At 41.8% G+C, this 27,859-nt stretch overlaps 1 protein-coding gene across 3 annotated transcripts in view; it reads left to right on the top strand.

Annotated features, from left to right (window-relative positions):
- Positions 1-23,190, top strand: part of SLX4IP (SLX4 interacting protein) — a 69,740-nt gene extending 46,550 nt beyond the window's left edge. For 2 of the 3 annotated variants that reach the window (XM_058801988.1, XM_058801989.1), the window contains exons 6-9: positions 5,423-5,500; positions 7,339-7,427; positions 19,901-20,013; positions 21,495-23,190. In XM_058801988.1, the coding sequence (XP_058657971.1) occupies positions 5,423-5,500; positions 7,339-7,427; positions 19,901-20,013; positions 21,495-22,329 (1,115 nt within the window). In that variant the 3' untranslated portion in view covers positions 22,330-23,190. The remainder of the gene's footprint in view (positions 1-5,422; positions 5,501-7,338; positions 7,428-19,900; positions 20,014-21,494) is intronic. The other variant, XM_058801990.1, reaches the window with a different exon arrangement.
- Positions 23,191-27,859: the final 4,669 nt, after the last annotated feature.

Below are 27,859 nucleotides of genomic sequence, written 5' to 3'. Positions count from 1 at the left end.
GAATATATTCCTGACATTTCCAGTGACCCTTGCCTAGAGACCTTGTTATTGGTGGAAGATGAAAGTCTTGGCAGCTGTGGGAGCTTTAGGGTTAAAACCCTTTCCTCTTGGGGGTAAAAGTTTTGCAGAAGTTATTTCCTCTTGCCAGGGGAAAAAACGGTGCCGGGAGACCTGTGAAAGGTTTGATTGACTTTATTTGAAAATCCTTCAGCATCCTAATATTGGCACCAGTGATTTTGCTGTTCTCATGAACACTAAGAGGAACCAGTCATGTCTGATAAATTCCAAGAGGCTCATTTCCACATTTTGGTTGAGTTTTTGTGCTTGAAGAGACCTTGTTTTGTAGAGATTCCTCACCCTTAAAATACAAAATCCTCCACTTCAAGTAGTTCATGGCATCAAAAATTTGGGTAGAGCTGTGTCTGGCCAGTCTGTGGGACAGACTCCTCCTGATGTGCAGAGGTGGCACCAGCCCGTGGAACTGAACCCCATCGCAGTCCAGGCACTTGGAGGAGACTTGGGCTTCTCCTGGGCTGCAGACTGGTCAGACAGTGCTTACCACAGGCTTTGTGTTCCAGCTCCCTCTGCCTTTTGGCTGGTAGCAACAGATGCCTTTCTCAGCCTTTCTCTTGGTTGTTGTGCTCATTCCAGTGGTTAAAGAAGCCCAGGCACGTGGCTTTCTCTGGAATACAGTTTAGATGTTCAAAACATCGAGCATTCCTAAATAGCTTTCAGTTTGTGCCCATCATGTGCAATTAATAATGTGGTTATTGAGTCTGAGATCAACAAAAGGGCTAAGTGAAATCTTGTGTCCTGTTAGAAAACAGTTGCTGTGGCAAAGGTGCACTGACCATTGAATCTATGGCTCTGCATCTCTCTGCTTGAATGCCTTGGCAGGTGCTGCTGGCTGTTACTGCTCATACATTATGGATGGGTATGGATTTTCCAGGAATGGATCAGCCTTCCTCTCCATCCCTAAGTATTAGTGAGGGGAAGATGGTCTTTTTCCTTCAGAGCTGGTGTGTTCCTAGGACCTCCATCAGAGGCATTACTCATCTTGCAGCCAGATGGTCTCAGATGTGCTTTTCCTTATTCTTTCCCCCAGAACTGCACTGACAGCCAGCCTGAGAAGTGCCTTGTCCTGGATCCAGTTTGGCCAGGATAGTTCTGATTTTGCAGTGAATTCCACACCTCTCCTGCTAGAGGAGACCCCTACAACCCTGCTATAGGATTTCTCAAAATGCCTCGGGTCAGTTTGTAGTTTGTGGCTCATACTCTGAACGGTTTAGACAGTGGGTTGTGTCTGGGCTATCCAGGTTCTGATAGCAGGGAGGATTCTTCCATCTTCTTTGAGCTGAAGGCAGGCTGTATGGAAAGAATGGATGTCATCCTGACATGTTTCAGTTGTTTTGAAGCCTATTCTTTGCTGTATAAAACTTTGAACTTGGAGAAGATGCTACTTGTTTAAAGAATATCAAGTGGATTCCAGAAAAGGCTTTGGAAATCTCAGCAGCTTTTTGTATGTGATGTCATGCATCTGCTGCCCGTCTTAGACTTGCCTTTAAACTTCAATGCCAATATTTCATTTGAATCTCTGCTAAATTAGAAATGGCAGCCTACTCTGCAGCACATGGTATGGAGTTGGACATTTTTGGGAAGGAAAGCTTCTCAATTAAGCTTTCTCAATTCTCAGTAGGTTTAGAATGAAATGTTCCTTTTTTTGTTTTGTTTACAAACAATCAGGACTTTTGATTCTGTGGTGAATAATTTTAAGTGGAGAAATATGAGTGCTAAAAGGCAGTGTAATAATATGTCTGTAGAGCACTTTGAAGATGAAAAGCTCTATATACTGTAAACATTATTACTGGTATAGCCTAATCTGTCTGGAAAAATTAATCAAGCATGAACTGAATGTAGATTTTTTTTTTTTAATGTGCAGTTAGTGTTTTAGAAAGTCTAATGCACCCATGTATTTGCTTGCACATTGTAACACTAAAAATTTATCCTTTTATATTTTTAATATGTGTGTTGTAATGATTTACTTTGTTGTTACTTTCCAAAAGCAGAGTCAGTCCTAATCCACAACAACCTTTCAAAAATGGGAAGTGTCTGGGCTGGGAGAGAAAATAGGTACGATATAAAAATAGCGTGTGATGAGAAATGGGTGCGTGTCAGCCGGGGAAGCGTTTTGGGGGCAGTTGGCCTTAGGCTTTGGCCAAGCCTGGAGTGGAGCAGGGAGCCAGGCAGGTGCCAGATGGTGCTGGGGAGGGAACAGCTGCCAGGCTGCTGCAGATAACTCAGCAGCTGCGAGGCATTTTCCCAGGGAAGGTGCAGCAGAGCCTGGCAGGGCCTCCCAGCGCCGCACAGGGCAGCACGGCCCTCCTGGCAGCCTGCCGGGGGCTCCCTGCAAAGCAAGCGCTGCTGGGCACTCCTGGGCAGGGCTGGGGCCTGATGCTCCCTCGCTGCCGTGGCACCCTGCAGTACAGCAGGCAGGGCAAATTACTGTTCCCTGCAGAGGCACCTGGAACTGAACTGTGCCTTTTCTAGAACCACTTTATGCAGTCTCCTTTTGTGTTTCAGGGTCTGTTTATTTCCTTGGGGTTGGTTTGTTTGGTTGGTTTTGTTTTTCTGTTTTGTTTCTGGACCCTGGATCTGATGATTTAGAGTCCCCAGTTTTGAAACAAAAATAAAACTTCGAGACACTAAATACAATTCTATTTCTGCCTGTGTGCTGGTAATCCACAAAGGGAGCTTTGTGTTGAATGGTGAAGAGGAAATTGAAGATGGGATCAGCTTGGTGCAGTTGCTGAGCCCAGGATGTGTGAACTTTCTACATTACTGGAAGAAAAATTGTAGCTTGAGGTTCAGACTTCTGTGTTGTGCTCCAAAGAAGTTAGTGATGGAGCATTTAGTATGTATCAGTTGGTCTGTTCTTCCATGAGATTACAAACAGATGTAAACTCATGCTGGGTAACTGTGTAGAAACCTTGAAAAGCTGCGAGCCTATGTACTTCTTGGAGAACAAGGTTTTCTTGTGGGTCTTAATTTTAAGTTTCTTTCTTCATGAAGCAGAATAGTTAATTGGATAGTATATTTCCCCAGAGGGAAGCTGAAAGAGGATATAACCATTTTTATAGTTCTGCAGTAACTCTGACAGCTTTAGGACTGGGGGAGTTTTCAAACTCCAGCTGACTACAGAGTAGATCATATGTCATGTGTAAGAGGGCTTCAGAACATTTAATGAGTGTAGCTGTGTGATACTTTCAAAGTGCTGGTATCTTAAATGTAGTGCATCTTAATATTTTCTCAGGCTTAGCAACAAGTAACAGCAAATATCTGTTCAGGCCTTTTCAGTAAAGTATTAAATAATCATGGAAACTAAAATGATTATTTAGTGTTAGTCCCTCTGGGCTGAGTTTATCAGCTGAGGCAGCTTCACAGCCTTCCCTGTGAAGGCTTTATAAGACTTTCAGACTTGAGCTGATGCTGCAAAAATAGTTTGTAGAGGTGTCTTGATCTCTTACATAATTATTTATTTTGTCAGATCTGAGGTAGGTGTTCTCTTCCACATAACAGTAGCTGGCTGAATCAAGGACCTCTAAGGAGAATTTGAAACTTTGTTCAGTCAAGCACATGTGATTAAACACTTAGCCTCTCAGAGAATACCAGGACAGCAAGTAAAATAAACAGATATAGATGTCACTGATCTATAAAAGAATTTCAAGAAAGAAGCATCCAGCTTTTCCTGTGAAAAACAAAGATTCACACTTTTTTCACTTTAGATGCCTTTCACAAAAAATCCAAAACATGTGGATTATCGCCAACAAATGGAGGTGGAAAGAAAAACTTTTAATATTTACTGTCTGAAGATTTGTTTTCCAAGCTGTACTTTTAGGAATGCTACTTTCTCAGCTTTCCAAGGTCACAGTGGCATATGTTGTTATCACACTAATAACTTATTTATATACAGGGCAAATTCTTTGATTTGACTAAGCCTACTAGCAGTGATAAAGAATTGTGGATGCCAAACTGGAGTAATTTTCCTTAATTGTTCTTTTAAGTAAACAGTTAATAAAGGTGGTGGATTGCATCCAAATTTTTCTCTGGTGCTCATCATTTTTAAGGGATGGTTCAACTTGTTGCATCTTGACTCGATCTCTAAAAGGAAGTCAAATTTTGGGTGTCTTCCTGAGGGGAGGGAAAAAAGATGGCTGATAAATTTCAAAGGAATTGATTGTGATTGATAACTGTAGTTGTTAATGAGAGCTGAGGCTCAAGGGCACTCCATGGTGAGCTCCAGAAGATCTTGTAGAAGAGAGGGGAGCCCTTCAGGAGGACGTGCATTTATACTTAGAAATAAGGCATGCCTTGGCACTTGCTCTGTAGGGATTGAGACTGAACCAAGCAAGCTTTCCTTCTTTTTAAATGGTTAGATTATAAAAACAGCAGTAACACTTCAAATTCTAACTTATCTGTGCTAATTGCACCTAGGGTGCCTGATTGTCTTCAAAGCATCAATAATTTAAGTGTTGCAGACCCCATCCAAGTGAGGGGAAGTATCACCATCCCTCTTTCACGGTTTGATTCCAGTGAGGTGCACGGGGAGACTGGGAAGGATGAGTCACAGATGTCAGGTTTTGCACTTTCAGTGGGAGTCAGGCTGCTAAATACCTTCATGAATGAAGTGCTAACTGATTTACCAGGGTCATTTGGGAATTTAAGTAGAACAAAAGTAAAAGCTGATGTCCTAACACTCTCTCAGCCATAACAGAGTCAGTTCTGTCCATTTCCTACACCGCTGATGCACAAGGATTTCTGTCATTCTTGGGAGTAGAAAGTGAAAAAGCCTCTGGAGGTTACAGGTACGGCTGAGTCAGCCAGGCCAGCTCGGGCTGCTGTACATACTGAAGAGTTCAAATGTGGCCATTTCTCACCTCATTCAATGGAACTGTGGAATTGAGCCCTTTGATGCTTGGATGTCTTTGTAGTTACCTTTTTTTATTTTCCCTACCAGGTCTGTCACCTTCCCCTAGAAGGTGGTTAAGTGAATGGATATCTGCAGTGTTCCTGTAGAATGTAGCTGAAAGCATGACACCGCACTATTAAGTGACCACGACACCACACTATTGATCAAATGACACCTCTGATCAATTAATTAATTTAATTTCTGAGGTTGGGTTCCACTACTTGGTGGTTGTTAATTTGTCTAGATTTTTGCCCTGTTTCAGGCACTAATTTCTTGAGATTTCAGTATGGAGTTCAGCAGTTTATTTTGAAAAATATTCCATTAAAGTTACTTTTTCCTTTGTATCATTGAGCTGCTTTCTCTCAATCCAGTCTCTTAGCAGATGTGCAACACTTTGAGACCAGAATGCCCAAGATACCCTTACACTTACTATTATCCCTTTGTTTTATGTTGCAGCCAACAGTTTGCACATTACTGCCTACTTTATGAAGAGATGGGTTAATCTCCGTTGTGCTCTAGGGAAACGTTATCGAGGTAAGAAATCAGTTTCTTACAGACTTAGAGGAGAAAGAAAGGGAGCATAACTAAGACACTGTCAGATTTTCATCTACTTAAATCAAAATTGTTTCCAGAGCTTGGGTTTTTTGGTGGGGTTTTTTTGGTGGGCATTTTAAAACTATGATTTCCTGAAAACATAAAAAAAAAAAAAAAAGAGAAGTGTTTCTTGAGATAAGATGGATTTTTTTTTTTTTAAACTTAATTTTAAATTTGTGCATGCCTTGCCCCAGGGTAATCAGCTAAGGCTCGTATGACGGGACTCAGCATTTTCCCGAGTCTCTGCAGGGTGAATCAAGCAGAGGTTGCAGCATGAATCACTCCATTCTTGCTGGAGTGCCCTGTGACATCAGCAGGCAGTACAAGCACATGCAGGAGAGGCTTTCCTTGCCCACACACCCGCACAGCCCTGACGTAGCCTGAGCTCTTCAGGCTCTCTCAAGCCAGGATGATCTGGGAGGAGGGGAGATCAGTGCTCTCCTGCCAACACCAACGCAGAGGAGCAGTAATGATCACTGCCCTCTGCTCTGTCCTCTTGGCATTAAACAAAAACAGCCAAGTCCTTAACAATACTGAATAATTGAATGGATATTTGAAAATCATTTATTGTTTTTATAGGGATTCATGGTATTCATAAATCTTTAAATCTGTCTTCAAATGCCAGCTGGTTATATTCTAAGTCTATATTGGCTGAAGAGATCACTGTTGACTTTAAATATTTCATCAAACTTGTCTTATTAGATTAGAATTTCAGAGTTTCCGCATTGGAATCTCAACATCATTTGCTGTCTGTTAAATCTGAACTGTTCTAAAGCATCAATGACTACCTAAAGATACCTGTATTTTGCTAACCAGCAGATGAGATTGTTATAAAATGTAGCAATAAAAGCATTTTACTGGAAGCAACTTGGCCTACTCTTCAATTCTACAATTCTTCACATCTGTGAGATCAATCTCATAAGTTTATTTCTGCAAGCCTTGTCTCTTCCTTGTCCCACAAAAACAGAGTGTAATGGCTTCATTCTGAAATACAACAAACTTCAAAATATTTTAATTCTGTTTTTATAAAAACAAAACCCAGCAACAACAAAAAAACTGAGCTGAAAATATGAGGATACTGATCTGGAAATAATTTCATATGTAAACAAGAAAATATCCAGCTGTGCTCTTCCCATAGCATTGCCAGGTACTGAATAAAGCTTTGTCTCATCTGTTCTAATCTGAGAACTTTCCATTTTTAATCCTTTGACAACAGAAACTTTGTTGTGTTCATAACAACCCCTGTGATTGTGAGTAAGATGTGTAATTCAGTAGTAGTTAACCACCTTGTTTAATGACTTCAGAAATGTCTGTAGGCAGAGTGTGAAACTCTGTGCCCTGGCCTTATGCAGAGGTTTGGTGCCAAGCCCTGGCTGAATGTTGTTGTGGGCTGCAAACCTAGTGTACAGCTTTTGTGATGGGAAGACTCATCACAGAGCAGCACAGAAGAAATCCTTGTTAAGTGGTTTGTCTGTTGGGTCTGTCTGGGCTTCCTGTCCAGGGGTGCAGGTGACTAATGTGCAGCCGTGACTGTCCTCTTGAGAACTCCATTTATTCTACTTATTGATTTTTTGGAATGCTTTATAAAAACAAAGCAAAAGGAGGGGTGGCATGTAGAAGAGAGTAGGTGAGAAGCTAGAGAGGTGCATTAAATGAGTTAGTGTGCAATTAAAAAACAAGTAATTTTGTGTACTAAAAGAACATGTATGTTGTTGTTGTGAGTGGTTTTGAAAGTGGTTATGACTTTTGTAATCCTCTTTTCAATTCTTTTTATGTAGAGCTCCGTGTGTTTCCAGAGAAATTTATCGTTTGTGTCAGTAAACTTGACTTTGATCCAAGTGCTTGGACATGTGACAATGGTGGATTGGTAGGTACAAAACTGTTCTATAAATTTTGGGGGTTTTTAATAGAAATGAAGCAAATATTTATATATATAGGTAGATGTAGTTATGCAAGTATTTGTTACTAGCATCTTGGCACTAGAAAATCACATGAACAGTTGAGCCAAAGTATTCAAAAGGGCATCCTGAAATGAACCTAAATGCAGGCAAAAATGGAAATTTTGAAAGCTCAGCATTTTCTGAGCCTTATAAATCTTGGAGACTATGTGTTTAGAAAGCTGGATATGGTTTTAGCACCTTGATTTAAGGATCTTTTTTCCCTTTATATTTTGTCCTTGTAACATTTTACTTTTCAAAGTTCTGGTGTAGCTGTTTGTAATGTCCACGGGTTCTTGTATGTTTTCTTAGCACATGTTCCGCACAGCAGCTCAAGCAGATCAGTGCTGGCCCTGCTGGGAAAAAAATCCCCAAACAGTTATGGAGGAAAAGGCACTGGTGTGTGGTTAAATACCATAAGCAATTCTCCTTAAATATTTCATCCTGAAGGCTTCATCAGGGTCAAAGGCTTCTGGATTTTATCCTGCAGTTAAGTGCTGCTGTCTCAGGAGTGCTCACACGGGCCCAGGTGCCGCTCTGTGCCCCACGCTGAGGGTCACAATTACACCCCGAGGTCTGGGTGGGTTTTAGGAGTTGATCTTACATGTATTAACGTGTATTTGACCCTTGGAAAAACGTATTTTCTTTTACTCATTCAACTCATTTTTTTTTCCCAATACCAGCCAGCGTGTTTATATTTGTAATGCTAAATGCAGATTTTCTTGTTTCGATTCCTAGCTTGGTACATAGCCTTAAGTGTCAAAGAATCAAGCAAATGTTTTTGGTGCTCTCAGAAAAAAGATCTCCCTGCTCTAGAAGTACTTTGCTCTTTGGAAAATTATTACTTTTTCAGTATTGTCTTGAAAACTACTTAATGCTTGAAGGAGAAAATTCTATCTCTGCATTTTGACTGAGTAATAATTATAGGTTTCTTATTGCTTAAGTAACTCTTATGAAATACCCAATTCCCTCATTTGGCATTTTTCGTTTTTCCATAAAATAAGAGTTGAGAAGTTTTCTTTAGTTTTTCTTGTGATTTTGTGTGGGAAGGAGAAGGCAAATTTAAAAATTCAGTGTTACGGACTTGAGCTTTACTATTTCAAAATTGGATCTTGATCTGTGGAAACTGCTTGTTGTTTAAAAGGCAAGTTTAAACACTTTTATATTTAAAAAGAAAACAAACATCTCTTAGTGAGCTGATAGCCCAATCAACAATAAAGTCTTGGGAGTTTGCTTTGCTTACAGATGCAGTGTGTGTGCACAGCCCTGGCTGGGATGGGCAGTGCAGTGTGCTGGTAGGAGGGAGTAAAAGGAAGTTAGCCCTAAGCATCTTGCCTGGTTTGAAGAACTTGGCAAGATGGGAGCAGACCCTCAGCAAATATTTTGGAGCATCTGTTTAATTCTTACCACTCTCACTTAAAGGGTCCACTCCAGAGTGTTTTGTTGTTCCAGGGTTCCTAATACACATTAGGACCAGATTTGTCATATACTACAGCTGAGTTCTTTGCCAAACTGGGGGAGTGTTTGATTGCCACTGAGAGTTTTTCAAGTTTTTGGCACTGCAAAAGAAAGGCAGAGAATCTGCACTTTGTGTGTGTCTGCTTTTCTCCATGCAGTTGAGCCGTGAGCAGGCTGGAATTCTAAACCCTGCCCTACAAAAGACCACCCAGAAGACCTTTGTGTTGATACACTCTGCAGAGTCTGTCATGGGCTGAAAAGGAGGCTGTGTTTTGTTTTCTTCTCCATGTTGTTTGGGTTTGAATAATGCCACAGTGTTGGATGCAAGTTCTTTTAAACCTTTAATCAGCTGGCACCCTTGGATTTGAGGGCCTGTTTGTGTTTTACAAATGCAGTTAACTATACATTAATGGAGACTTTGACACTTTCCTGTGTTGCTGTGACTGTGATTGACCTTGTCAAGACTTTGTGATTATGTGTTTTTTTCAACTGTTTTTATGCTGGTTTATGGTCTGGGTCAAGCTTTCATTCCTGAGCTTTGTCAAGACAAATCAGGCTAAGTGTTCCCCTCTCCCCTTACTGGGAACCAGTTTTATGTCACCCTGGTGCACGGTTCCTTCACTGACCAGAGCTCTGGTCCTTCACCTGTCTTCAGCCCTTCATTCTTTGCCTCTTCTCTGCCTTTTAGGCTGTTCTGTGTACCTCCAAAATAGGCAGTGCTTATACAACGAGTTTCAGGGGATGTAGCCAGCTATGAAATGAAATCTTTGTCCTACACCTCAGGAAAGATCATAATTAGATTGCTTTTGAGATATTCAGAAGCACAAACCTCAGCATCAGTTGCTGGGAGAACCAATTTTAATCCTTCTGTGATGCCTCATGTAAGACTAAGGTTAGGGTGGATTAGACAGTCTCTGTTAAATTAGCTTTAAGCATAAACGAATAAAATATTTGAGAGCACCTCTAAGGAGCAGGGATGAAATAAAACAGAAGAAAATCTATCGATATGTAATTTTCTAGGATGTATTTATAAACGGGTGTGTCCGTCGTTATGTGTAAAACACAGGCTGCAGGCAGTAATAGCGTTTTGGAGGAAGGGAAATCTCTAGTTTCTCTATAAGAAACAATATAGCAAGTTATTGAAATTACATAAGCAAATTGGAAGTCTTAAGGAAAAGATGGAAAAATAGGCTGAGTGATTAATGCTAAGTTTAAACATAAAACCATTGTTTCCTGTTTTACCAAACTATGTTTGTTATCTTGAATAGTTTTATCTTGAAAAAGAAGACAGTTTTGGGAACATGGCAAAAGAGGAAACCCAAGGAAATATATAAGAGCTCTGGAGAGATTAGCCATCTTTGTCAGTGACGACATTTTCTTGATTATTATTATGTAGGGAGCCATAATGGAAAATTTGAAATGGGTTATCTGGGGAAACAGTGGAAATGGAAATGGGTGGAAGGCTTGTGGGCATTTGAAAATGTGCAAACAATGGAGTATTCATTGATAACCACATCGGCTTTATACCAGAATGTATGAGAGGAAGCACTTCTAGGGAAAGCATGAAGGGGAGGTTAAGCTAAAGATGGTATTAAAGTCAAAATTTGAAATTACTGTTTCAGTAAAATCAGAAAAGAAAGTGAGGAGTAGAAGATTGTCTTTATGAAAAAGGTCTCAGGTTTTCCACTGAGCTTGTTAAATTACAGAGAATATTAGACAAAAATAACGATTCTATTCCAGCAGAATATTGCACTTTAAAAACCAAACTAGCCAAAAAAAACCCTTCACAGGTACACACGGAGAAAAAAGTGCTAAAGATGTGCCCAGTGCTTTTTTAAATCCCCAGCAGGGAAAAAGCCTATTTCATCTTCTTCATGCATATATATATGACTTATAGATTGTGTCATTGTGATACTTTGCAGGAGCATTAGAGAATTCTCATTGTTAAAACTCCTGAGAGCCTTAGCCAAGGGTTTGCTTGGGTTTTGATTGTACTGGGAAGAGGCTTCTGGTTCTTTCATGCAAACATGAAACTTAGCTGTAATTAATAGATCTGTCCCACTGGAGTGTATGCTGGAATAGTGTGTCTATTGGAATGTAGAATGAAAACTTCAGATAGCAGCAATTTGTAAAGATTAGTGTAGGACTTTATGTGGAATTTAGTTATCTTTAAAGCATTTAAGACTTATTGTTAAGTGATATCAGATTGGGTAGGGGAGGAAGGAAATGCTGTGAAATAGAATTGCACAGTTCACACTGTAAGTATAAATCTTGGGGGGTGTGTGTATCTATATGTGTGTATAAAATATTACAGTGAAGCTGCTGTGCTGGTGGGCTGCTACTGAAAAGGTCACTCTACATCCCCTCTACATCCAGCCACATATTCCTTTCCTTTCTGGGTACAATGGACCGAGTGATTCTTCAGCTGAGAATGAATTATTTCATTGACTTGACCTAGCAGAAAATTATTTATTTGTGAAGTTTCTCTGTTTTTCGTTGGAGGATTAGTTTTCCATCATGTCAGTTCATTGAACCAACTCATCCTGTACCCACACACTTGCCAATTGTGATGCAAAAAAATGTTGCAGGAGCATGCAGCCAGGATTTGGATGAATGGAGCTGAAGCAACCTTTAGGTAGCAGCTAGAGTTATCTGGGTTTGAAAGTAACATCCACAACATGTTAATGTTACATTTCTTGTAATACTTGTCTTGTTGCTGGCTTTTTTATGTCACTGTCCTTTTTGAATTTTATAAAATCTAGTTTTCTGTGATTTTAGATAATGTGCTGAATTATTTTCAGTTACTATAGTAAACAGGAGAAAAACATTAAGTTGTAGTTGGTAAATATGAACAGGGTTCACTACTGCTTTCAAAAAGGTGGAGAGGGGAAACTGCAGACTAATGAACTTTAGCCAAATACCATATTAGTAGAACAGGCAAAGAATTGCTTGGGTGAGTTTTCACTTTTGACACCTCAAGCTCCTGTCACTTTTTTTTTTTTACTCATCCTTCCTGTTCTGTGCTCCACCTACCTTTGCTTCCCTGGGCATTCTTGTCTTCAGTGTTGAACAGTGCTGGGGTCATCCAGTGACCCCTCTGTAAACAAGGGGTGTTTTTGGTTTGGGTTTTTGTTGTTTGTGGGGTTCACTTTCAGCCACATCCCTTGGGGGTTGATCCTTGGCAGGACCACATGTTGGGTGAGGGTGAGACTTCCCTTTCATTGTTGGTGTAACTTCCAATTAGCTTCAGTCATTAGGCTGCTGTCCCTGAGAAACTGCATCTCAGGAATGCTCCTGAAGTCTTTGACTCCGTCATAAAAAGAAAGCTGCAGCAGCTTTCCAGTATTCCCTTTTGTGCCAGCTGTCTGCCTCTTCTCCTTGCAGATGCCTCTCCTGCAGCAGCGCTGCCAGAAGGGCTGTGTTCCTGCATCTCACCTTCCTGGGCATCGCAGTCCTGGGGCTGGTGCGCACCGAGCTGCCCTGGGTGGGAGCAGCTGGGCTCTGTGTGTGTGTGTGCTCCCTTCTGCCAGCTCTGAGTGCGGCAGGAGCTCCTGCAGGAGGCCAGGGAGGAGACCTGAGAGCGGCGGTGCTGGGAATTGCCTCCGTGAGATTTGTCTGAACTTGTCGCGGTTTCTTCTCTTAGCTTCCAAACTGATTTATTTTCTGCATGGAAAACGTGTCGCAGCTGTCTGCTGCATTAACTATCCAGAGAAGTGGACAAATGATGAAATGAAAACTGACACAATTATTTCAATTAGTCAGGATCAGAGACGGCTTTGGAGAATTTCAGAGAAACCTCCCAGAGCTGGGTAGAGAGGCACTAGGGCTGTAAATGAAAATCATCTGTTGATAAATGCACAGTATTTTCACTGAAAAGAGCAATTGCTGTGCTCATGCAAACTGCTGAGTGCATTAACTGTGTGATGGCTGAAAAAAGGCCAAGATATTGCTGCAAGGAATTGACTGGAAAACTTTGTTCCGTGACATTATTTATCTGAAAAGCAGACAGAATATTAGAGTATGTATGGAATGAAAGAAAAAGTAATATTTTTTGCCTTGGATCCAAAAAGTAAGTGGAATACATCCTCAATAAACGAGTACCTCATTATGCAAAATCAGGTGAAGCAGAGCAGAAATATGGATGGTCCTGTAGCAGCAGTATAAATGATTAAGGTTGTAAAAAATTATTTCCATATGAAGCAATCCTCAAAAAGTAGGGACAAATTGAGTAATCTTTTACTCATTTTGGTAGTTGCTTTTTATGAGTCCTCCAGTTGATTTAAATCTCACTACTTAGCAGCGTTCACAAGATCCCATTTGTCAAAGCCTTGTGGTTATTTAAGATATTATCATCTGTCATCATCCTTTCACCTCCCTCATTTTCCTCTCCCCTCTCACTGTTGCTGTCACAGCTTATGCTGGTGCTTCAAGTGGATTTGACCAGATTCTCTGCTCCTTCCTCTCTGCAGACTTGGAGAGGATGGGCCCCCCTGGCAGAGGGGCAGGGGGGAGGCTGGCAGGGCTCATGTTAAACTGCAGGGAGCTCAAGATTTTATTTGTCTGTGGTACATCTGTGAGATTTTGGTGGCTCTAGGATTTGAAAAGGATGAACTTACTTAAGGTTTTGATAGTAATTTTTGATATTCCTGTTGGGCAAAAAATATTTGACAGGATTTTAAAAAATTGTTTCAAGGAGCAATCTGTTCCTCAGTCTTCAGCAGAAATCTCTTAGAACTAATAGGAAGTTCATAACTTGACTGAAGAGGGAAGTGAAATAGATGATGGTAAAGTTCACGGCAGGATTTTTGAACAATTTGTAGTTATTTGAAATTATTTGGAGGGACAGATCCCCAGTGTGGGCTCAGAAGTGTTGGGGGTTTTTGGGGTGGTGGCACTGGTGTTGGTTTTGGAAACCAATCTAAAACATTACACTGTTGAACAGTAATTATTTCCTGAGCTGTGCTATTCTTGTTTTACATATTTTGGGTTTGTGTAATCAGTGCAATCAAGAGTATTAGATATTCTTTACAACATCTCTTCTGGGTGTTACTGCATATTGTAATTGCATAAAAACAACAGAAGAGCATAAAATTGATGTATTTTTTTTTCCCGTAAGTATCCAAGTGTTGGGCATCTGAATCACACTGTACGCATCATGTGCTCCAAGGAGTATTCTCTCATGTCATATAACCCATGCTATGCCTGGGCAAATGCAAAGTTTGCTTCAGTGTTGCTGGTGGGTGATGCTGAGGGACATCTGCACTGGCTGACCCATAGCCAGTCAGGTTTGGCACACAGAGGATCCTCATGCCAGCCTGTGAAAAGCTGTAGTACAGGATTACAGAAGGGCCTGCCTCAGGTATTCTCTCTTGATTTGTAAGCTGGAGAAAGGGGTCAAGTGCCACAGCAAATTGCTATTCCCCTATTTTATAAAAATCTCTTTCAAGTATGAAATGTGTGTCTCACATGCATGTCCTCTTTCATAATTACTGGAGTCAGGAACCTAAAAATTGATGGAAATGGCTGGCTGAAGATGCATGATTATAAAACACGTGGTTTCCTTTAAAATTCCCTGTCACTGTGCTTCAGATTTTTCTTTAGTGTCATTGAGAGAAGTTAATTGGGTTGAAAAGCTGTTGTCTAGTCCTCCATTTCTTATCAGTGGACACTTTCTCTGAAGATAGAATCTGAGTCTTGTAGCATCAGTCTATAAAATCAGAATGATTAATAGCTCAATTACTTAACATTAATTTTAGCTGTTCTTGCCTTCAAGCAAATGCACACAGCCTGTGTCACGTGCTGCTCAGTATGTAAATAAATCAGTTATTTTGGGAGCACTTCTATGCCTTTAGAAAGTGTGATGGGGTATTTGCTCCCTGTGTTACACATAGGTCTGATTTATAAAAAGGCCCCCCTGCAGCTCTAAGTTTTAGAAAGAATCACATTTCATTTGTTCTCTGCCATTTACAGCAGCAATTCTTCTATTTTCTCTTCTTTAGTGGGTGTTCAAATGCAAATCTAGAGAGCTCTGAATTTCCAACACTCAGAACAGTCTGGGATTGCTCCTATATGTGAAATACAGTTAAAATCTGCACGAAATACTTCAAAAGGAAGAGAGCATTTTCCTCATAGAAGTCATATGCTTTAAACTAATCTGGTGATGCCTGGGGGACCTTTGGAATGTTTGCAGTTGCCAGGATTTATGTATTGAGTGAGAAACTTGGGTTCACACCTTGTGCTTTGAGAAAGGGGAATGTGTATCACAGGGGCTTGTTACAGACTGGGCCAATGCTTGGACTAAATAATGCAGACCATAGGGTCTCCTGAGCATCAGGACTGAAAATCTGTGGTGTCACATTCAAGGGAATTTTGGTGGTAGATGATGAAGACTGTGCTGATCCAGGAGTTTGATTTTGCCTTCTCTGCTAGGTCATGGGAAGGTTGAACAGTTCTGCACCTCCTGGACAGATGCAGTTTGCTCTGGTTGTTACATTCTTTCAAGATTGAAATTGGAGTTTTTTGAAAACCACCAGCATTTCTTAAAAATACTTATTTCAAAGGCAATACCAGTATTCCAGTGTAACCTTAATGTTTTTTACTGGAATTTACTGACTTTTACAGCAAGACAGTCTTTAAAATGTAGATGAATATTCTACAAATCTGATCAAGGAACTGTATTTCAGGTTGAGATTAATATCCATTTCTGTACTTGGAAAACTTCTACAAGTGTTTTATGATGTGGTTGGAGTTCATATGTAGAACTGCCAGGACTGATGCATCACTACATTGGAAATGCAAAAAAATTTGCATCTTGAAACTGTGGGAAGCTTTTCCTTCATGTGGGTTGGGAGAGGGCAGGAGGCGAGACCCAAAGTCCTGTCTCTGTCACTTTTTTATCAGTTAGATTGTAATGTCTGATCCATCCTTCCCTCAGAAGCCTCCTCACTTGCTTTAAGGAGCCCTTTTTGCTTATCAGATTGGAAGGAGTCCTGTCTGACCTCTCTGATCTGCCCATCATCTGTCAGGACACCTCTGAAACCTAAAGGTTATCTTTGATGGTTGAGCTCATGATGCAGTTTAGAATGACACTGAGAGAAATCATCCAATTGCCACCTTACTTAAAGGTCCTCTCAGTAAGGGTTTCTGTCTTATTCATTTCACTAATTTTTATTTTATTGTATGGACCTGGGATAATACATTAGTTCATAGCTTTGCCTATTTTATTTTTATAGTCCCCTCCCATTTGCCACCATGATATAAAAATTGATTTCTTGAACCCACTGGTGTATTCTATTAAGTATTTTTGATGAGCCACATTAATAAATGCATTTTAAAAACTGTGTTTTGTATGATGGGGTTGGGAACCAGACATGAAATTTAATTATCTCTTAGTCTTACTTTATAAGCTTGTGGCACTGAGAAGAGAGACAGCAAGCAAGCATGACACCAGAGAGGCAGGAAAAGGGGGCAGCAGTGTTCACTTTGAAGATTTTCTTTCAACCCAGTATTAGACTGGAAGAAAAAAAAAAGAAAAGAGTATTTGTATGAGTATATTGTCATGCTGGAAAGGCCACAGCTTCCACTCTGCTTCAGGGTAATGAGTTCCTCTTCAGGGTAAGGGTCCCTCACAAGTGCCCATCCATGGGTAGCTCTTTAACAGATATCTAGTGCTGTACTGCTGAATTCAGCTGTCCTGGAGAGAGATGGAGACAGCAGTGAATGCCACTTCTACAGTTCTGAGGGTTTCTTTTTCAGCTTGAGTGTGTAGTAAGTGGAGTAAGATAGCTGAAAAAAAAAGGGAATCTTCAATTTGATAAACCTTACAGGAAGTATGTTCCGTGTCTAGCAGTGTGCCTGATATTTCTCTGTAGGCTTTGATAGATATTTTTCTTCCCCCAAACATCTCTTTGGATAAGTGTTAAGGACCTTGAATTCAGGTTTGGGGAGGCCAGTGTCATGAGCAGGTAGGCTGGTAAGACTTAGCAAGCTTCACTTCTGCGGGCCCTTCTCTGCAGTTTTAGTGACAAAGAGGACTGAGCTTACCCTGGGATTTTAAGAGCACATATTTCTAATAGAACTTGGCAGTTCAAGGGCTAGAGAAGCATTTTAATCTTTTGTGCCCACCCAGTCTCTATACAAATGTAAATATGTCTGTCTTTAACAATTTGCCAAGAAATGTGGTTTTAATTTGTTAGCAGCGATCCCACTCCCTTGCAGCTCTCAGAGTCGAGTCACAAGTCTGGCGGTGCTTTGACGTTTTTCTCTGTCGTGGTGTCATTGTTTATATGATGTCTGCTTCTGCTGTCCTCCCTTTTATGCCTGGAATATTTTTCTTTAATTATTTCATTGCCTAAAAGGAATCTGGGATTACTAGACAGGATGAGAGCAGATTAGCTTTTTTTCTTTCTTTAGCAAGTCCTGAAGTTCCCATAGGAAATAAATAGTATTCTCAAAACAGACGGTGTGTTTTATTTTTTTTTTTAATTAACTAAAATTATTAAGCCTAATAAAGAAAATAAAGGAAGTATCACCAATAATGGCTGTGTGTCTTAGTAGTATATGGAGTGCCCACTGTTGTTATTTATGACTCCTTCTGCCTTCTATTGTGGACTTATTCCAGCCTTAGGGAGTTTACATCACTACTAATAGCAAAAGGCTCTCTGGTTCCCACAGTGTCTTTCAGAGCCTGACTCATATGCCTTATGTTAATTGTTCAGCTCTCAAAATACAGCATTTACAGGGTGTGGTTCCGAGGGGAAAATCTACTGTACTTAGAGGGCATGTTCAGAAGTGTTTCACATATAAATCATTTTGGTTTTTACTTTTTTTGATGCCTTAACCCTTTCTGTCACTGCTTTGTGTGATAAGTTATGTGAAAGCAAAACAAAAGGTCGATGACAGCGCAGTGAAGGGAACGTGTTAGCCCTGCAACTTGGGGCCATTAGCTCCAGCCTGACTCAACTCTCAAGTGCTGTGATTTTGATCCTGGCCTCTCTGCAGGGTCTGCTCCTCTCAGCCTGGCAGGACCATCCCAGTGCTGCAGGGCCCAGAGTCAGAGGCAGGTCAGAGCTGGGGCTTATTCCTTATCTGCAGTAGGGAGTATGTGGGGACATGCGCTATCGCCAGTCCTCCCCTGGATTTTGTACTAAGGGCTCCTTTGAATGCCTTGCTTGCCACAGTGCCAAGAGTGGGCTGCCGATCCTGGCCTGGTCAGCACGCTGGGGGCTGGAGAACAGTTAACAGAATTAACCTTACCCGTTCCCACCCAGCAGGAGCTCAGATGGGCTCCGGCTCTCTGGCCAAGTGTGAGTGCTCTCCAGCTGCTTTGATGCAGGGTGATTGTGCAAGAACCTTCAGCCTCCAAGTTGTGTGGCTGTTACTGGAAATCAAAATAGTTTCTACAGACTTTGCAGTCTCTGCCTTCTCTTAAAATTAGCATAGGGCTCGAGTATCTTAGTAGTATTTCTTTCTTTAATAGCTTACAAAGTATGAAAATATATTTAGTCAAATTAGGGGAATCTACCTCCAGCAAGAATAGAAGCAGCAATTAATCCCTCAGATTAAACTAGTTAAGCTTGATTTCTGAGGCTGGGATCACATTGCATGTATGCTGTTTTCCGCCTGCTGTAAACACACTCGTTGCACCACGCGTGGACAGAACTTCATACGTGGCTCAATGTGCACATTTGTGTAACTTGTCTCTGAAAGGAAGGCTCAGAACAAAGTAAAGCCATTGTGGCACTGAAAAAAGCTGTAGCTTTTTTAAGTGCCACAATGGCTTTACTTCTTTGCCTGACTACCCTCCATCTGCTTGCAAAATAGGAAGCTGTTTCCACTGGCTATTTCTTCTGGAAAGAGCATGGAGGTACCCCTGCCCTCTCCTTAAAACAGATATAAAAATGGGCAGGGCTTGATCTCCCCCAAGTGACAGGTTCCTGAGGGGTGTTCCAGGCAGGGGTCATGCACAGGCTGTGGCCTCGTGCCTCTGCTGGCTGTCTCTGTGTCCCTCAGTTCTTCCGCACCGCCTGGCTCCAGTGCCTCACCAAGGAATGGGCTGGAGCTCCCCTGCGTTTGGGGAGCCCTGTCACACACTGCTTCGTGGGGGCTGAGGGAGAAAAGTGCTCTCAAAGACAAGGAGATGCACAAAGCCTCTTCTCCCCTTGACTTCACCACTTCTTTTTCCTCTCCTCCGTGGCCTCAGAGATAATACTTTTTTGGAGTGTGTGGTAGTTAATGGTGAAATCAGCAAACACCCTTCTCTGGTTGAGATTGTTTCATTGCGAAGGGAAGTGCTCACAGCTTGAAAAAAAAGAGCATTTTCCTTCCCTCCTGCTCGCCCCAACCTCATATTATATAAAAGGATGGTGCTGCTGTTAGCTGAGACCAGAAAATTCCCCTGGTGTCCTGTAGTAGCCAACCACTACAAGCTGCGAGCGTTTAAATGTTAGAATTAAAAGTTTTAACCCTTGCCTTGTTCAGTGAGCAAATAACGCTGTGTATGGTTTTTTGTAAGTATGGAAAATGATGGGAATTCCTCTGAGAATAAGTGTATAGACCACTGCGCCAGTCAGTCTCTTCAGAAAAAACTGACAAGCGTGCTCCTGTCTGCAAGAGAGATTCCTGGCATTTGTCACAGTTTGAGCCACAAAGATGTCAAGTATTTGCCAACAGTTTCCTCAGATGGTTTGGAAAGCTACGTCCTTTACATTGCAGCCTTGTTTGTTTGCGGTGTATTTTAGCATACAAAATATGTTGCTTGAGAATCAGGGGGAGGGAACTGACTAGACTCCTAAATATTAAAAGATTAAAAATAATTGTTTCTTTTAGACTGCTTAGATCAAAATAATAAAGAACAGCTGTAAATCTTAGTATTAGAAATGGAGCTTTCTGTTGAATAATCACAGTTTGATGTGTCATGCTTTAAACCTGTATTTTTTTTTTGGAGCAGAAAGAAGAACTTTCCAATGGGACGTCTGAATATTTTACTGAATCTGCTGAGAACAAGAAGCTTAAGATTAGTCTGAGTGAACAAATAAAGCAAGACATCCTGAGAAAAATGTATGCCACTATTCTTTATAAGCTTTTGAATTTATAATTGGTAAACTTTTATTTGGTAGAATCTAGCTCATGAAATAAAATTTTAAATAATACAAAATTTTAAATAATATAAACTACTTTACAAAAGATTGTTTTAAATTACTGAAAGATTATTACTGTAGTGTGGATAAGCACATAAAATGATTGATGTTTTTTACAGCATGGAGAAAGCTATTACAACCCACATAGATGTAACACATAGCACTAGGCAGAGTCAAAACAGGCTGTTTTTCCTTGAATGAAGCTCTGAGCCAAAATAAATATGTGATGCTTGAATCGGGTGAAAAACACTTCACAAATGTTTTTGGTTGTTCATTTTGAGACTCTGGATCAATAGTCACAATTAAAGAGTATCCCTGATTGAGTGGATGAGGAGGATGAGCTGATCAGCTGAACTTGTCACTGCTCCATGTGGTAGCAGGACCCCATCCCAAGCTGTGGGAGATGCCAGCAGCCCCAAATCACTTGTGAAATCAGGGATTTGCTGTGAACCCTGGCAACTTTTCTTTTTACCACAGTTGTCTCATGTGTTGCCTTTAGCAATGAGATTAGCTTTGGAGGCATGCCAGCTCTACCTGGTTTGGGTGAGCCCTCTCTGAGGGGAGTTAGATGCTCTGTCCTGGGAGCTGCTGGGCAGCAGAACATGGTCTCAGCTTGGGGCCGTGTCTAGCAACCGTGTGTTTAGACTCCAAATGCAGCTTCAGGACTTGGGCATAAAGTTCATCTTAAGGGCTGTGTGAAATCCAGATCCATAGGTAGCGTGCTGCTGAGGAGTGTTTATGTACTGCCGCTCCGTCAGGTCCCTTGTGATCCCATTTTCCTGTGTAATTCCTTTCAGAATATCATCTACTTGCATTTCCCAAGTCCTTGCCAGATGAATGGGCTTGATACTAGATGAGTAGTGGTTAACTTTAAAGCAATGCTTTGAAATGTCCTGGGAAAAATTCCAGAGGAACATTCTAAAATAGAGATTAGGAGCTCTCACACAGAGGCGCACTCACCGCCTCTCCCGCCTGCCCCCTCTGTCCTGTAGATATGCATTATGCATGTGGGTATATGGGAATGGTTTGCAATCATTTAGGCACTTAGGAAATGCTATTTTAGCCAGTTCAGAAAGGAATTCAGTATACTTCTGCTCTGTTGACCTTTAACATCGGTAATGAATTCAGTTCTGCCTCTTGGAAAAGAGTGTGAACTCACTCTTTCGGAGCTTAGTCATTAATAAATAGGGCTCTCCCCTACAACAGTGGAAAATCAGATGGATAATGCTTGATATTATCCACACTAGACAAACATTGCTGCTTGTCAAGATGATACACAGGGATTTTTTCCATGTTCAGAAAGAGGGTGGCCCAAGTGGTGTTTCAGAGTTGGAAAAACAGTAAATGGAGTCAGTAAAGGTTCTTTTTTAATTTAAAAAACAAAATTCCTTTTTATTGCAGTGTGAAGAGGACAAAACCAAGGAGAAGTAGTGCAAGCAAACCTCAAATCAGCAAGGACTCCAAGAAAGTGTATCTTGGCTGGGCAGACTCACAGACAGAGAACAGAAACAGCGACTGTGAGGCTTCTCTGAGTGCTCGCTGTGCTGTGAAGCGCAGGAGCCCAGGCCTGCTGAAGGACTGCACAAACACAGCTGAGAGCAGCCTGGGCCTTCCTGAGCCAGAGCAGAGAAAGGATGTTCATCAGGGACAGCCAGAGGAGGTTCACAGCCAGCACAAACCTCACTCTCTGCAGCAGCCAGAGGCGAGGCTGCTCGGTGAGAGCTCTCCGTGCAGCTCTGAGTCAGCGCCGCTGGCTCCTAAACAAAGCCAGAGAGTGACCAGAGCACAGGCTCAGCTCGAGACCTGTGGCTCACTGCAGAAGCTGGAGCATTTCACAAAAATGTCCTCTGAAGGGACTCCTTTAACTTACATCAATACAGAAATTAGTGAGTGTGACGATAATTGTTTGGGTCCATTCCTGGAGGAGACGACACCTCTTAATTCCAAGTTGTTTTCAAAGCAAGATGTGACAGAGACTATGGTTGACAGGAAGTCATTGACTTTGAGAAAAAACCCCTCCTGGTCTCTTTCTGTGAGCAGCAGTGGAGTGCAGACAAGCCAAAAGGAGCCAAGCACAGTCCCTGAAGAGCTGCCTGCAGTGCCAACATCATGTCTAGAGCTGCGCCCCGTGTCTTCAGAGAAGCTTTCCCAAAAAAGAAAAAAAGATGTGGAAAATGGTCTCGGGAAGTTAAAACTGCGAAGGCTTAAGAAGTCAAAATCTGAAATACTGCCTTGATAGCATGGGTGGTCAGCCAAGGTTGTGCCTAAGCAAAGTGCAGGAAGCAATTCAAAATGATGGAAAACAGTACAAATACAAAATCAAAATTAGAGAACACAATAAGAAAATTTAGTTAACTAAGGATCTTAGTCATTTGGCACTGTAATACAGGTAATCCTTTTAAGTCTTTAGGAAATAATCATGATTATTACACAAGTCAGCATCAGATTTATAGAAAGAAAAATCTCTTATAAAATACTATTTACTAAGCAAAATTTTAGATTTATACATATTTAGTGCTATTAAAAGTCATATCAGCTGCTGACAGCAAAAGTTAAAACTCCTTGTGTGATCTGTTCTGAGCATGTAGTTTATTTTAGTAAAAAATTAACCCTTTCTCTATATTAGGAAGTTTGTGGTTTACTCACATGATCTTTACAGCAATAAAGCAAATTAATTTTATTTCAGATAAATCTTTAACCAGGATTAATAGCTGATGATTTGAGGCCCACTTTTTCAGAGAAGTTTCTAAATAACTGTAGTTTCTGCTTGTGGAGTTTTGATATGAACATTTAATTCTAGCCCATGTTGCGGATACAAGTCATCATGCATTCAGTCTTGGGGAAGAATGAAGGTTTCTTTTATATATTTAGATTTATATGTTTACACCTGGATTTCAAACATTGTTCTTGGGTGAAGTTCATATATAAACATGTATGTATATCTTCATGGATACATGTTTCAAAATGAGGCCTTGTTTGTGTGCAAGGGCAACACACTGGTTTTCATGTGGAAGTAACACTAGAGTTAAATCTCATTTTAAGATAAATTTTAATTTCACAGTGCTTGTTCATACTGCTTCTTGAATTTAAATGCTAATGAGCTAAGGAAACATACCTTTTTATTTCATGCTTATTTTTTAAAATGTGTAGAATAAATGTATAAGCCATTTTCTTTCCTCATTCCCAAGCTCAGTGTGACACAGCCCCTGAGGCAGCAGGAGGGCCGGCCATGTCCCTGGCATGCAGCAGGCCCAGGAGGGACTGTCCCACTCTGCCCTGGCCTCGAGGGCTGGCACAGCTGTGGGCGCTGGAGTGTAACAAGGATATAGAGGTGTTTGAGAACTTCCAGAGGCGTGCATGAGGATGGGGAAGCCCTGTGAGGAGCAGCACTGGGTCTGTTCAGCCTGGAGGAGACTGAGGGGACACTTCACTGCAGCTGCAGCCTCCTGGTGAGGGCAACAGGAGGGGCAGGCACTGATCTCCTCTGTGTGGGGACAGTGACAGCACTTGGGAATGGCCTGAAGTTGTGTCAGGGCAGGTTTAGCGTGGATATCAGGAAGAGCTTTTCCACCCAGAACCTGGCTGGGCACTGAGCAGGCTCCCCAGAGGAGTGGTCACTGCACCAAGCCTGGCAGAGCTCAGGAAGCATTTGCACAGTGCTCCCCTGCACGGGTGGGATTGTTGAGGTGTCCTGTGCAGGGCCAGGAGCTGGACTCTGATGGTTCTTGTGAGTCCCTTCCAGCTCAGCATATTCTGTGCTCTGTGATTTTGTGTGAAGTAATTTAGAAAAATCTCAGTGACATTTACTTATGACTGTGGATCTCCTCATTGAGGTTAAGGAGGTGATTCACATCCAGGAGCATTAGAGTTGGTGGTGTAACCCAGGTCCTGATGAGAGTTAGCTGCTCTGCAGCTGACAGCAGGACTCTGCTGATTGTGCAGCTTCCTCCTGCTGGAAGTGATTTCTGCTCGTGCTGCAAATGAAGAAGATTCTGCATGTGTCTGGAAGACATGTTCTCTTTTTTCTTTCAGCTCTTTGGGTGATGTTTCTCAGTGCTTTGCAGTCAGGTTGCAAATCCTTACCCAGCTCCAGGCTCTGCTAAAAGCTTTTTCCCAGTACCAGCAAAACCAAGGCTGCAAAGAACCTGGTTTGGAGGAAGAAGAGCCTGAGGTATGTTTGCAGTTGGCTTTTTTATGCACTGGAGATACTAGGCCAGGAAGGGAGTAAAAAGCACCTTTTTTGATGGACTTTAAAGAGGTACAGGGATAGTACATTAAGCATTTATCAGAAAAATGAGAGTAGTTAGAATAATTTGATAGTTTATATTAAAGTCTTAGCATAGACAATTCAAGTATCAGAAACCAGAGGGCAACCACATCTAGTTTTTATCACACCAGTTTTCATCACCACTGTTATTATGTGTGTGTGTGTGTGTATATATATATATATATATATATGTGTGTGTGTGTGTGTGTTAACCTTATAATTAAAGTTTTAGTTTTAATCTTGACTGAAGAACATACCTGCCTGCACCCTTTCAAATGAAGGTCATGCTTTTAAAGGGGGCTTAGGTACGTTAAACTGTTGTCTGTGTAGGTAAGAACACTTGATTTTTCCTTTAGGATATTTTGTTATGTTACTTAAAATGCTGGTTTTATCTCTTTTCTGCTGCCTGGGAACATCTCCCTTTCAAAGCAGTGGTCATGCAACAGTGAGAGATGAAAGGTGATGGAGGGTGTTAGAGGCTGGGGAGTCAGAACAAAGCTGGGCTTTCTCACAGGTCCACGGTGGTGTTATTCCATTTGTCCTTACTGTCTTGGTAAGTTGTAGGCTCTGTGCAGCTGTGTATTTTTGAGCTTCATTGCTATCAAAAGTTGTGTCTTGGATCCTCCCAGAAATGCAGCTATTTAGGGAAAAGACTTTGAATTCACAGTCATTTCTGGATTTTAAAAGGTGTTGCTGCTCAGACCTGCACTTTGTTTTGTCTGTGCAGCAGGACTTTTATACCAGCTGGTCTTTTGCAAACCTGGTGGTGCTTTGGCGGTGCTGGGACACAGAGGCTGTGTCTGTGTCTCTCTCCTCTCTCTGCTTCAAGCCCAGGGTCATCTTCTTAGACTTTGCTTTTTTCTTCAACACCCATCCACCTGCACCCAGAGGACTGGCAAAGGTGTGGTCTGACATGCTCTAGAACCACAAATTTGATTTCCTAAATCAGGTTTAGAGGGGAAAAAGGGAACTGGAAACTAAGCTGGAGTAAAATTAGCAGTTTGCAAGTCTTGGCTTTCTATTATCAAATTGCTTCTGAGCAGCACTAGCATACCTTTCTGTAAAAGTAGGGAATACCGAATATCTGTTCTCTTCTGAAGCTGCCATTGAAGCACAGAAACAATATCTTTGGTTCATTTTTTATCCTAAACCAGCCAGCTTTGGTGGGTTATTATTTTTAATGAATCATCTGGTTCATTTGCTCTATGCTTTTGCTGATAATGAAACAGTTGTTTCCTAGCGAAACACTCTCTAATGTGTACAGATTATTGTTTCCATTATTCTTTACATCAAAGCAGTTAAAAATATTTGTTTAGTGGACTTCTATGGTTAAACACATATCAAAAGCTAGACCAGCCTTTTACATAATCATTTATAAAGATTAATCAGCTCATGTGAAATCTCCCTTGCCCAGTGCTGGTTGGTAGGAAGGTTTTAAGTATCCCAAGATCTTGTGGGTGCTAAGCTTTGTGCAGGTTCTGGTGTTACCTGCCAGGTAAGCACCCAGACGTCCCTTCCTAGAAGGCTTTGACCAGGTGAGGTGTTAAGTAGCTTCTGAAGGCGTTTCTTTGGTCAGTGTGAACTTCCTTCCCTCTCACTGCTCAGCATGTGGATTGCATTGGATGAGTTGTAATTGGCATTTACATCATCATCTCATTGGCTATTGACTAGAAAATGGTTTCTTCCTAAAGAAAAAAAAAAAAAGGAGGGAAATATTTTTCTGTTTGGAATAAGAAAGATGTGAAGTATAGACTCTCCCAGATGGCATGCTAGGAGTAGGTATCTCTGTGGCTTTATCAGTACCCAGGGAAAGGTTCTCTATTCAAACAGGCTGCACCAGAGGTAATAACTCTGAGCCTTTTTGCCAGCAGTGGGAAGTGTGGGTTGGCCTCAGAAATTAGCTTTAATAAAAGGCACTCCTCACTTCTTTGCTTTGTGCTTTTTTCTCCTTTAATAAACATAAACTCGCTGGCAGTAACCCGGGTGCAGGAGAAGATGTGGGCTGAGGGAACAGCCGCGCACGGAGCCTTTCATCACAGGATATCAAAGAGCTCCACTGAACCTGGAGGGAGCTGGCAGTGCTGCTTCTGACAGCTGGGGCAGCACTGAGGGAAGAGCTGCTCCCAAGGGAAAGCAAACTGGGTAAGGAGCAGCAAATTCTTTCATCAACTCACATGAGTCCTTTCGTCCACCTGTTTCCCCCAGATAGTTAAAATCGAGCCTGGTAGTGCATGACCTCATCCTTTACACAGTGGCAGTAAGGTGACATTTTTAGGTAGGGACTTTTTGGTTCTTTAGTGTTGCCTTATGCTGGGAAACCCTAATACTTGTGGAAGTGATGGAGTGTCACAAGGCATTACAGCCATAACCTGGAATTTGTTCAGGAAATTAGCCACAACTGCCCTACCTTCTTTACTATCCATTTAAATTATTCCAGAGCTGGGAATCTGCTCCTGTGAGAGCTGACAGTGCATCTTTTGTAAAGGAAAAGTTCAGTTTGCTCCCATTCTGTCCAAGTTAAATCTTTTAGTACAGCAGTAGGAATTGGTACTCTAGATCCAAAACTGCCTTACTTGCTGGCGTAATAATTATCTTTTTTATTTATGCATCAGATCTTTAAAGAAGACTATCTGGAGCGCTAATTCTAGAGCTGGGCATGCCCCTTTTTAATATTAATATGATCTCATAGTGCTAGAATGAAAGGAATAGAGATTTATTTCTCCACCCTGTAGGGAAACTGGTTGAAACAATTTGCACATCACAGAAGGCGCTCGCTGGCAGATGTGGGCTGGGACTCCAGCCTGACGCCATCTGATCCCGCGTGGCCCTGCTGCTGCCCCAGTGCCAGGTAAGCACTGCTGAGCCATCCAGAGCCTGCACCCCTCTCCTCCTCCTCCTCCTCTGCCCCAGAAACTGCAGTTCAGTTTGCACAGCTTTTTCACTGGGTTTTCCCTCTACTGGGAGAAATCACCGATCTTGGCAAGCAAGCTCAGTGGGCACTGGCAAACAGTAACCACCATGGCCATTGCTGTCAATGCTTAAAAAAGAGGAAGCCAAAAAATTCTTAAATAGACTCAAATATTCTTGCTTCCGTTAGAAGGGGACAGGGAGGTTACGCAATCACTTCCATCTTCTGGGGAGGAAAAGGCTGAATTGGGTACTTCCCTTGTCAGAACTTCTCATCTTGGCAGGCGCTGCTAAAAACCATGAAGGCTCTGCCTTGTGGCTCTGCAGATGGCAGGGCAGCACCCTGGCCCTGGGATTGCTGGGAGGCAGGGCTGGATCTAGCCCGAGGGCTGGCAGATAAGGAGCAGAAGCAGGCAGTCTTCAAGGAGCAGCCGGGAGCATAACCCTGTACATCTCAGCTTGGCAGGGAGCTGATTAAAACCATTAGCTCTTGCTGTGCAGGTGTCAGCTGGTGTGAGAACAGGAGGTGTGTCTGTGCAAGGCAGAACGGTTTCACCAGGCACGGCTGGAGATGCAGTCCCACCTTTGGGCC

The sequence above is a fragment of the Ammospiza caudacuta genome, chromosome 3 (assembly GCF_027887145.1).
Source record: "Ammospiza caudacuta isolate bAmmCau1 chromosome 3, bAmmCau1.pri, whole genome shotgun sequence".
In the NCBI taxonomy this organism is placed as follows: Eukaryota; Metazoa; Chordata; class Aves; order Passeriformes; family Passerellidae; genus Ammospiza; species Ammospiza caudacuta.
This window is presented reverse-complemented; position numbering and strand designations above follow the sequence as displayed.